A 12,492-nucleotide genomic window follows, 5' to 3' on the forward strand; every position below is an offset into this window, starting at 1 on the left:
TTAGAATTGCTAACTATAGAATAAGATGGTTTGGATGGATATTTATTTACAAACAGCTGAAAGATTGTAAACTTTTGGGGCTAAACAGTGACATCACTACCTGTCTGTGTTTCTCACGAACAGACACATTCAGTTACCTAGAAGAGACAGTGGTCAGGGTGTGCAGACATTTTCGTTCCGCAGATGACTCAGAATGGATGTGTTTATACTTCTTCTTCTGCTGTTTTATGGACAGTTACGCACAGCTTCTACTGGTATGACTGCTTTTTTTATAAATGTACCTCATATTTTACAATATTTAACTTTTATTATATTAACTTGGACTAACTTGATTAGAGCTGCACATATAGAATGCTTAGGTGTAGCTGAAAAACTCTCCTGTACATGTGATCTATATAGGTTACTGAGTAATTGCATTAGAATAACTGTACTAAAATATGCTGCATAATACAACAACCAATAATTAATACTATTAAAGTTATTTAACTTCAATGCTTACCCATAAACAAGACTATTGGTAATGTGTTTGTAATAAGTAACTGGGGTCCTATATTACACCCTGTGTAAGGTGCATTGCGATGATCATTGCTATGTTACATCCCACCAACAGTCAACACCAATTTTCACGCCTTAGCAACAGATCTTCTGAATATATCTACACTGATGGGCGTGGTGTTCTGGAAATGAGGTGTGTTCAGGTACATTTCTGGAGTTTTGCTTGTTTATCTTGGTAACAGAAAACACAGGAGCTCCACTGACTGAATCCAACCTAGACAGATGTTCATCGCTATCTTGGCAACACAGGCACACCACAGTGCACAAATCCAACTTTTACATCAACAATAAACAGAATAGTAAATAAAACAACATTGCTGTTCCCGTAAATGAGCTGCTGGAGCTCCTTCACAGCGTCAACCAGCAGCTCAGTTTCCTCTGCTGAGAAGAGTTTGTTGAACACGTCCAGGTAGCTGCACCGTTACAATAGCAATCCACCAAAGACAGAGCTCACCTGACTCCTAAAGGGAAAGGCAATTAATTAAGGAAATTAATACATGCCTTATGTCTTGCATTTGAAGCCATGCAAGCTGTACTTTTCCCGTCGTTCTGATAGCAAAGACACACCGCCCTGCCCTAAATCAAGCTGCACAGTTCACGGTTAATGACTGGCCTATAGATCACTTAAATAATTGATTAGATTTCTGATCTCTTTATTTCAGACCCTCCTGCACCCTCTTTAGATTTGTCTTCCACTCAGACTCGGACTGTTCGACTGGGAGAAAACATCACTATGAGCTGCAACATCACTGAAAAGCACGAGGTGTCCTGGTATCGTCTGAACTCTCGGTTAGAGGAGCTAACGCTGCTGATCCATGGCGAGAAAACCAGAACCAGGAAAAGCCTTCCGTTCTCCTACAATACAGACGAAAAGCGCTTCATCCTGACGGCGAACAGCGAGATTACCGAGGCCAGACTTACAGTCCGAGAGGTTCAGCCGGATGATCTGGGCTTTTATTTCTGTGGGACTAAAGCCGATTTCTATCAGATGTATTTCGCCAGGCCAATCAGACTGCAGCTGAAAGGTTTGTGGTTTTTCTATATTCTGGGAGTTTATATAAATTTAACATTCTGTCTTAGTTCTGGTGTTTGAGTTATTGGAAGGTGACCATACTCTTTAAACTTCTGCAATATTGTTTCACGAGACAACTTAGAGTAACTTAGAGTAGTGTCAATATTTTACATTTGCAAGAAAAATATTGCAATAAAAAAGTGAGTTGTTCGGAAGGAACACACAATGCTATGTGTGGAGAAAAAAGGCACAGAACACCATCATCAAAACCTCATCCAGACTGTGAAACATGGTGGAGGGAGCATCATGGTTTGGGGCTGCTTTGCTTTGCAGCCTCAGGGTCTGGAGGGATTTTTGTCATCGACAGTAAAATGAATTCCCAAGTTTACCAAGACATTTTTCAGGAAAACTTAAGACCATCTGTCCTCCAACTGAAGCTCAACAGAGGATGGATGATGCAACAGAACAACGACCCAAAACATAGAAGTAAATCAACAACTGAACGACTTCAACAGAAGAAAATAAATAAATACTCCTTCTGGAGAGTCCTGACCTCCTGAATCCAATTGAGATGCTGCAGCATCATGACCTCAAGAGAGAGATTCACACCAGATATCCCATAATATTATAGCTGAACTGAAACAGTTTAGTGAAGAGGAATGATCCAGAATTCCTCCTGACCGTTCTGCAGCTCTGATCTGCAGCTACAGGAAACCATTGGTTGAGGTTTTTGCTGCTAAAGGAAGATCAACCAGTTATTAAATACAAAGATTCACATACTTTTCCTCCTCACTGTGAATATTAACATGTTGTGATCCATAAAACCATGTAAACATATTTTGTTTAGTATTAGTTTAAGCAGACTGTGTTTGTCTATTGTTGTGACTAATGACCAATTTATGCAGAAATACAAGTAATCCCACATACTTTTTCTTGCAATTGTATTTGGCCAGTCAATGACTTTACATTTATGTTTAGGGTATTTATCAGTAATAGTACTTCAAAAGTATAGTATAAGTGCTTTAAAAAACATTCAAAGCTAGATTGTAGAGAGAAAAATCTGAAAGATACATTACGTTTGGATAATGTTAAGACACGTACAAGAAAAAAGTGTTAGTTTACTACCTTTTTACCGTTTCCCATACCGTGAGCACAAACAAAACAACAGGGGAAGGTGACTCAGAGTGGAAGTGTTTTCACTTCTTCTTCTACTGTTTCATGAACAGTTACCTACAGCTTATATTGGTATGCCTGTTTTTTTGCTTAAATAAATTTCCCTCATATTTTACATGATTTAACTTTTATTTTATTGACTATGACTAAGCTTTTCAGTAAAAACTCTCTTGTACGTGTGATCTGCATAGATTACTGAGTAATTACATAAGAATAACTGTATTAAGATATCCAATAATTAATAAAAAAAAAAAAACATTTAACTTCAATGCTAACCCATAAAGAAGACTATTGGTAATGTATTTAAAATAAGTAACTGGGGCCAAATCTTTGACCTTATGTAAAATGATTATTGCAGTCTTACACACCAATAATGGTCTATTTTCAGGCCTTGCATCTGAGTTGTTTAAATAGCAACAGTGCTTGTGAATATATCTACACTAGATGGATGTGGTGGTCTTTCTATATGAGTTGTGTTTAGTTATGCACATACAAAAACCCAGGGGAAGAGCTAGTGACCTTAAAAGCAGATTGAACCAGGAAATCAGTGGTAGTGATAAGCACCAGTCTATATAAAAAAGTTGGAAAACATTGGTTTTGTCAGCGGAATAAGGTATGTCTTACCCAGAAACATTCTGTCATATCACTGTATAATACTTTAATACACACTTTAATATATATTTTCTTAAAGAAATCATATATAGACAACCATCTGCAAACTCACATCTTCGGTTTTAAAAACGTGCCATTTTGACTGTTTATGATATAAATGTGTATCAAATCTTCTTATTTGTCTTCCAGCTAATATGAATCATCTACCTTAAAGGTTTTTTTTTCATATATTTGTATTTAACGACCAAGTTGACAATTAATCAGCACAATTCCTACAATCTCCACACTGCCTTCATTAGAGACTCTTTTGGGAAATTTGCAATACGTTATCAAGCTCCTAGTCTTTGGAATCAGCTTCCTGATTATCTGAAAAAAAAATGCTATTTAACATAATTTAAAAGGTACATTATCAGTCACCTATAATAGATTGGAGGCAGAATGCAAATGCACGTCAGATGCAATGAACATCCGTTAAAAAAAAAAAAAACAACAAAGAACAAAAACTAAAGCAGTAAAACAAACTCTAAGTCTGAAGAAACAAAGACTATAAAACTAAAGAGAACTAACCAGAAACTGTGTAGACAAAACTAATTAGTCATCTATAGTTACATTGTTTATTTATTGTTTTAGACCATTCTTTTCTTCCATTTCTCATGTTTTATTTATTGCATGTATATTTATTGTTTTACTTTATTCTTTCATGTATGTTTTCTGTTGTTTTTTTCCCTTTGTTAGAAACAAACGTGTTTTTTTTTTTATATAAGCCCTCTCTGGTTTCATTTCACCTCTTCTTCACACATCCTGATTACTATAATTATAATTTTGCTTTTATTATTGTTTTAAAAGTGTTTGTGCAAAATTCAATAAACTTAATTGAACAACATCCAAATTGAAGGTTTCACAGACAGGCAGAGCATGTTACAGAGATATTGTGATAATAAGATTGAGGTCGAGGTTTAGACTGAATTTCCTGTTGAAATGTTTTCACTTCTTCAGAGATCATTTAAAAAAGTTAAATGGAAAATACTGTGCTGTTTTTTTTTTAAACCCAGATACATATTTATTTATTAATATTTAAATTTTAAATGCAGACCAGAAGTCCAAACAAGACCAGACGTCTCCAGAGAATGGGGTAAAAGGTAAGACCAGTCCAAACTTAATTTTGTCTATAAGAACTTTAATGGAAATAAAATGTCCTTTAAATAATTTTTCTTATTACTAAACTAATATAAATATAATCAATAAGGTTTATCACTTAAAGATTTGTCTTTGGTAATCCACAATAAATATATCAGTATGTTCTTCTGGTAATCTGTGGTTTGTTGTAGTTCTTGAACATATTAGTGTGTTCTTCTGGTTCTGTTACGGTTTTGTGGGAGAGGTGAACTCAAATGCAGAGTTGTTTTATTTATTTATTATTATTATTTTATTTATTTATATATTTGCTTATTTATTTTTTGCTAGTATTTAGTTTTATTATTTAGTTAGTTAGTTAGATATATTACTTGTGTGTCTGTGTGTGTAGATGGTTTGATGTATCTGGGATGGGTTTGAACTCCCACTGCACTACTTAAAGTGTGTGCAGTGGTTTCGGAAGAGGGCCTTAAATGTGGCAGTGGAGAAAAAGGGCGGGAAAATCAAACAATGGACCTGCTGCCACATGGCATGGCCCAAACAAATGAAAATTAAATCAAACTAAGGGCGTTTTCACACCAGCACTGTTTGGTCCGGTTAAAATTGAGCAGGTGTGAAAACAGTAATCGCACTCGGGTGCGGATCAAAAGAACCGGACCGAGACCAGCTAGAGGAGGCGGTCTCGGTCCGGTACCAAACGAACTCTGGAGCGGTTCGCTTGTGGTTCACAGCTGTGAACAAACATTGTGTCCGTGCAGGCTCTGCCTGTCTGCGCTGCATTCACTGCTCACAGTCGGGTGACTCTGTTTATTATGTATAAATCTGCGCTGCACGTAGAAACACTGTGTTTGAAAGTGCAGCGTTTCAGCGTTCAGTGTTAAAGCACAGATATTTGCGCTGGAACACAAAATCTTCTCGCTGTATTTATTTTTTTTGTATATTTATATTTAACATACTCCTGTGTCAGACAGCTCGGACCAATCAGAGGACACAGGCTGCTCGCGTGGTTTATTGATGCGCATTTTGGTGCGTTTACATTTATGCCTGTGTGAAACCAGAACGAACAGAGCGAGAAAACGCTCCAAGTAAACAAACTCATTAACTGATTCGGACCAGAGAAACGAACTACAGGTGTGAAAATGCCCTTAAAGAAACTTAGGAAAGGCTTCTTGAAAACCAAAACTTAGAAAAACTCTGAGATCTTTTCTCTCTCTTTTTGTGGCTTCTTTTAAGAGTTCTTTTCTTTCTAATCTCTTTCTTCTATACCGACTGTTACCGGTCACCCCTCTACAAAGGTGTGACGGTGAACTGAGGTTCGGCTGGGGTTTTTAAGCTGTGTTTTACAGCTTAGCCTGATTTGCACTAATTACCGCTGGGGATTCTGGGACTTGGAGTTTTTTGCCCCAGATCCACCAGCTCTTCCACTACAGTGTCCAGGCCCTCTGCTGGTGGTTGTCGGCACATGCCGCTTTCTTACAGGTTCTCTGTGGTTGTATATAATCTCAGTGTGTTCTCCTGGTTCTCTGTGGTTGTGTATAATCTCAGTGTGTTCTCCTGGTTCTCTGTGGTTGTAAATAATCTCAGTGTGTTCTCCTGGTTCTCTGTGGTTGTAAATAATCTCAGTGTGTTCTCCTGGTTCTCTGTGGTTGTAAATAATCTCAGTGTGTTCTCCTGGTTCTCTGTGGTTGTATATAATCTCAGTGTGTTCTCCTGGTTCTCTGCGGTTCTATATAACCACAGTGTGTTCTCCTGGTTCTCTGTGGTTGTATATAATCTCAGTGTGTTCTCTCGGTTCTCTGTGGTTGTATATAATCTCAGTGTGTTCTCCTGGTTCTCTGTGGTTGTATATAATCTCAGTGTGTTCTCCTGGTTCTCTGCGGTTGTATATAATCTCAGTGTGTTCTCCTGGTTCTCTGTGGTTATATATAATTTCAGTGTGTTCTCCTGGTTCTCTGTGGTTGTATATAATCTCAGTGTGTTATCCTGGTTCTCTGTGGTTGTATATAATCTCAGTGTGTTCTCCTGGTTCTCTGTGGTAGTATATAATCTCAGTGTGTTCTCCTGGTTCTCTGTGGTAGTATATAATCTCAGTGTGTTCTCCTGGTTCTCTGCGGTTGTATATAATCTCAGTGTGTTCTCCTGGTTCTCTGTGGTTGTATATAATCTCAGTATGTTCTCTCGGTTCTCTGTGGTTCTAGACGGTGTCAGTGCGGTGGAGAGAGTGATGATGTTGGTGGGGGTGGGTGCCGTGGCGCTGGTGTTTCTCCTGGCCTCGATCGCTGCTGGTTGGGTGATCCACCGGAGATCCTGGCGCTCCGGCTGGGCAGCTGGAATAGACGCAGCTCAGCGTCGCTCTCTGAAGAAATGAAGATCTGAGGATCTCACACGGATCCAGAACATCAACCTAATACGGGAATATATGCATATATACGCTTTATATGTTATTCATAGTGTTAAACGCTTATAATTCAGTTTAGTCAAGTTATTAATAGTGCTACACGCTTATAATTCAGTTTAGTCATTCTGTAAACATATAAACTCAAAAATAATATTGTTTCTAAAACCTACTAAAGCAAAGTATAAAAACTGTTGTAAAGTAAGTGGAGATTATAGTTAAAAAGACAATAATAAAACAGTTAAACAATAAAATACACACTGAAATATATAAAAAAAAAACCTCACATTTAATGGGTCTACTGTGGTCATAAAGGTCATTATATAGATGTTGTGTAGATCTGATGTTACATGTTTTTTTTAAATAGCTCATCAATGCCTAAAGTTATTTTATAGTTTTAAATCTACAAAATTAAGACCTTTAAGAGTTAACTTAAACATTTAGAAATGTAGAAACTGTGCATGGAAATTAATGGAAAATGCTGCAACTAATGATTGGTCGATTAGTCACCATTATTTTTGCAATTTCATTCTCCTTTGTCTTGATTTCTGCTGGTGAAGCTCCTGATCTAATGCATGATTTACTCCACTTTAAAAACTCAACTTTTAGGGTTCTAGACCAATTCTGCAGGACGTTTTAATAGATGTTTACACACCATAGAATTAGTTGTTTTCAGGAGATTATTTGATACTATAAATGGCTTTAACTGAGATTTAAATATTAATAAAAAAATTTATATTTTCTGAATTATATTGTATAACTATTATTATTCGCTACTGTTGTTTTTATAATAGGACAGGAAAGAGACAAGCTTGGATACATTAATGATGATTTATTAAAAAGGACGAATCCAATATACATTACATACCAGAGTTCAAAGCACAGCAGATCAACATCAAAGAAAAAATAGTAAAATGAAAAACAGGAAAAAGTGGTAAAACGTGGAAAAATCTAAATGCAACGGAACCAAATGCAGAACTCGGCAACCAGAAAGTAATTTTTACTAACAGGTATATGAAATCTAAGGGTGTTTTCACACCTAAATTTAGTTTCTTTGGTCTGAATCAGGTGAAGAGTTTGATTATTTGGAGCATTTTTCCCTTTGGTTTGGTTTGTTTTCACATAGGCACATAGCCATGCTTTAAATTGTATGTTGTATTGATAGAAAATTTATATAGTGCCATTAAATACTGCTTAATGTGAACTACACAATATGTGCATCAATACGCAAAGTATTACATTTACAATATACTTCAAGTGTTAAATCTACTTACGTTTGCAGAATTTGTACAAAATATCACTCAAAAAGCACAAATTAATACTTTTATGTTGTTTAAATAGAGCTTAATTACAACTGAAATAGACTTAAGTTACAATAAGTTCTTCCAAAATAGTACATTTAGTATGTATTTAAGTATATATATAAAAAGGTATATACTTTTCAATGTTAAGTATACTTTAAATAACATACTTAATACACTTTTCTTTTACAAGGGATGCTTTAATGTTGTGTGTTATTTTGCTGTAATTGTGTTATCTCATGTTTTTTGTAACATCTACTCTGTTACATTTTTTTTTCTTGAGTGTCCTGAAAGCAGTTCAAAAATGAAAATATTATTCAAACATAGTTTGTTGTATTCATTGTGTTGTATGTAAAACAATGTTTTAATGTTTAAATATTTTAAAGTTTCGTCATTTGCAGCCAGAGTCTGAGAGAGTCATGAGGCGTATGCTGGGGGGGAGGGGGGGGTCCGGTTGAGTGGAACGGTTAGTTGGCTTTAATATGTTTGGACATATATATGATTGGGAGTCAGTTTGGATCAGTTCAGATCAGTGTGAGTCAGTTTGGATCTGTGTGAGTCAGTTCAGATCTGTGTGAGTCTTTTCAGATCAGCTCAGATCAGTGTGAGTCAGTTCGGATCTGTGTGAGTCAGTTCAGATCTGTGTGAGTCTTTTCGGATCAGTTCAGATCAGTGTGAGTCAGTTTGGATCAGTTCAGATCAGTGTGAGTCAGTTTGGATCAGTTCAGATCAGTGTGAGTCAGTTCGGATCAGTTCAGATCAGTGTGAGTCAGTTCGGATCTGTGTGAGTCAGTTCAGATCTGTGTGAGTCTTTTCGGATCAGTTCAGATCAGTGTGAGTCAGTTTGGATCAGTTCAGATCAGTGTGAGTCAGTTCGGATCTGTGTGAGTCAGTTCAGATATGTGTGATTCAGTTCGAATCTGTGTGATTCAGTTCAGGTCTGTGAGAGTCAGTTCAGATCTGTGTGAGTCAGTTTGGGTCTGTGTGAGTCAGTTTGGGTCTGTGTGAGTCAGTTCGGATGTGTGTGATTCAGTTCGAATCTGCGTGAGTCAGTTCGGATATGTGTGATTCAGTTCGAATCTGTGCGATTCAGTTCAGGTCTGTGAGAGTCAGTTCAGATCTGTGTGAGTCAGTTCGGGTCTGTGGGAGTCAGTTCGGGTCTGTGTGAGTCAGTTTGGATCTGTGTGAGTCAGTTCGGGTCTGTGTGAGTCAGTTCGGGCCTGTGTGAGTCAGTTAGGGTCTGTGTGAGTCAGTTGGATTCTATAAATCAATTGAATCAATTTGAGTCTTTATTATGTGGCTGTTTTGAATCAGTTATTCTAGGCAGTATTTGAAGCATTGGTTTGATGTACTTATATAGTGAAAATTGTGAACAGACTGTTTGGAATAGCAATCATTTTTAATTTTGCATTGTTTTATATCTATCTTAAAATGTCCAAATCACACACATAAACACGTAAACAAGGAAACAGACAATAAAACTAACAACTGTTTTTTCTTTTGTATTTAGTTTTGGTTTTAGTGGAATGTACTTAAACATACCTGTGTTGGGCAAACTGGTTTTACTGTGACATTTAAAACCTTTTACATTAAAACCTTTGTACAAGTATGTGAGAAACAGGGAGGCGGAGCTACAGCAAAACGAAATAAGCCTTTTCGGGTCAGTTCGGATCTGTGTGAGTCAGTTCAGTCTGTGTGAGTCAGTTCTGATCAGTTCAGTTCAGTGTGAGTCAGTTTGGGTCTGTGTGATTCAGTTTGAATCTTTGTGAGTCAGTTTGGGTATGTGTGATTCAGTTCGAATCTGTGTGATTCAGTTTGGGTCTGTGTGAGTCAGTTCAGTCTGTGTGAGTCAGTTCTGATCAGTTCATATCAGTGTGAGTCAGTTCAGATCAGTGTGAGTCAGTGCAGGTCTGTGTGAGTCAGTTTGGGTCTGTGTGAGTCAGTTCGGGTCTGTGTGATTCAGTTCGGGTCTGTGTGATTTAGTTCGGTCTGGGTGAGTCAGTTCAGGTCTGTGTGAGTCAGTTTGGGTCTGTGTGAGTCAGCTCGGTCTGTGTGATTCATTTTGAATCTGTGTGAGTCAGTTTGGGTATGTGTGATTCAGTTCAAATCTGTGTGATTTAGTTCGGTCTGGGTGAGTCAGTTCGGTCTGTGTGAGTCAGTTTGGATCTGTGTGAGTCAGTTTGGATCTGTGTGATTCAGTTTGGGTCTGTGTGAATCAGTTCGGGTCCATAAATCAATTGAATCAAATGAGTCTTTAATATGTGTCTGTTTTGAATCAGTTATTCTAAGCATTTTTTGAATCATTGATTTAATTTATTATATAGTGAATAGACTGTTTGGAATAGCAATTATTTAAAGTTTTGTATTGTTTTATATCAATCTTTTTTAAATTTCCTTCAGAATAAATAAAGTATTTATCGATCTAGTTGGAGTCTATAAATCAATTGATTCATTTCAGTTCTGATCAGTTCAGATCAGTGTGAGTCAGTTCAGATCAGTGTGAGTCAGTTCAGATCTGTGTGAGTCAGTTTGGGTCTGTGTGAGTCAGTTCGGATCTGTGTGATTCAGTTTGGGTCTGTGTGATTCAGTTCGGTCTGTGTGAGTCAGTTCGGGTCTGTGTGATTCAGTTCGGGTCTGTGTGATTCAGTTCAGGTCTGTGTGATTCAGTTCGGGTCTGTGTGATTCAGTTCGGGTCTGTGTGATTCAGTTCAGATCTGTGTGAGTCTTTTCGGATCAGTTCAGATCAGTGTGAGTCAGTTTGGATCAGTTCAGATCAGTGTGAGTCAGTTTGGATCAGTTCAGATCAGTGTGAGTCAGTTCGGATCTGTGTGAGTCAGTTCAGATATGTGTGATTCAGTTCGAATCTGTGTGATTCAGTTCAGGTCTGTGAGAGTCAGTTCAGATCAGTGTGAGTCAGTTCGGATCTGTGTGAGTCAGTTCAGATCTGTGTGAGTCTTTTCGGATCAGTTCAGATCAGTGTGAGTCAGTTTGGATCAGTTCAGATCAGTGTGAGTCAGTTTGGATCAGTTCAGATCAGTGTGAGTCAGTTCGGATCTGTGTGAGTCAGTTCAGATATGTGTGATTCAGTTCGAATCTGTGTGATTCAGTTCAGGTCTGTGAGAGTCAGTTCAGATCTGTGTGAGTCAGTTTGGGTCTGTGTGAGTCAGTTTGGGTCTGTGTGAGTCAGTTCGGATGTGTGTGATTCAGTTCGAATCTGCGTGAGTCAGTTCGGATATGTGTGATTCAGTTCGAATCTGTGCAATTCAGTTCAGGTCTGTGAGAGTCAGTTCAGATCTGTTTGAGTCAGTTCGGGTCTGTGGGAGTCAGTTCGGGTCTGTGTGAGTCAGTTTGGATCTGTGTGAGTCAGTTCGGGTCTGTGTGAGTCAGTTCGGGCCTGTGTGAGTCAGTTAGGGTCTGTGTGAGTCAGTTGGATTCTATAAATCAATTGAATCAATTTGAGTCTTTATTATGTGGCTGTTTTGAATCAGTTATTCTAGGCAGTATTTGAAGCATTGGTTTGATGTACTTATATAGTGAAAATTGTGAACAGACTGTTTGGAATAGCAATCATTTTTAATTTTGCATTGTTTTATATCTATCTTAAAATGTCCAAATCACACACATAAACACGTAAACAAGGAAACAGACAATAAAACTAACAACTGTTTTTTCTTTTGTATTTAGTTTTGGTTTTAGTGGAATGTACTTAAACATACCTGTGTTGGGCAAACTGGTTTTACTGTGACATTTAAAACCTTTTACATTAAAACCTTTGTACAAGTATGTGAGAAACAGGGAGGCGGAGCTACAGCAAAACGAAATAAGCCTTTTCGGGTCAGTTCGGATCTGTGTGAGTCAGTTCAGTCTGTGTGAGTCAGTTCTGATCAGTTCAGTTCAGTGTGAGTCAGTTTGGGTCTGTGTGATTCAGTTTGAATCTTTGTGAGTCAGTTTGGGTATGTGTGATTCAGTTCGAATCTGTGTGATTCAGTTTGGGTCTGTGTGAGTCAGTTCAGTCTGTGTGAGTCAGTTCTGATCAGTTCATATCAGTGTGAGTCAGTTCAGATCAGTGTGAGTCAGTGCAGGTCTGTGTGAGTCAGTTTGGGTCTGTGTGAGTCAGTTCGGGTCTGTGTGATTCAGTTCGGGTCTGTGTGATTTAGTTCGGTCTGGGTGAGTCAGTTCAGGTCTGTGTGAGTCAGTTTGGGTCCAGCTCGGTCTGTGTGATTCATTTTGAATCTGTGTGAGTCAGTTTGGGTATGTGTGATTCAGTTCAAATCTGTGTGATTTAGTTCGGTCTGGGTGAGTCAGTTCGG

The 12,492-nt window shown here is 37.8% G+C and overlaps 1 protein-coding gene across 1 annotated transcript; it reads left to right on the top strand.

Moving 5' to 3' along the window:
- Positions 1 to 151: 151 nt before the first annotated feature.
- On the top strand, positions 152 to 7,781 carry LOC111189069 (uncharacterized). Its single transcript, XM_049473214.1, has 4 exons — positions 152 to 254; positions 1,218 to 1,580; positions 4,444 to 4,491; positions 6,685 to 7,781. The coding sequence occupies exons 1-4, from the start codon at positions 194 to 196 to the stop codon at positions 6,852 to 6,854; spliced, it is 642 nt and encodes a 213-aa protein (XP_049329171.1). The 5' UTR covers positions 152 to 193; the 3' UTR covers positions 6,855 to 7,781.
- The last annotated feature ends 4,711 nt before the right edge of the window (positions 7,782 to 12,492 follow it).

Source organism: Astyanax mexicanus, unplaced genomic scaffold (genome assembly GCF_023375975.1).
Source record: "Astyanax mexicanus isolate ESR-SI-001 unplaced genomic scaffold, AstMex3_surface scaffold_34, whole genome shotgun sequence".
NCBI classification, from domain to species: Eukaryota; Metazoa; Chordata; class Actinopteri; order Characiformes; family Acestrorhamphidae; genus Astyanax; species Astyanax mexicanus.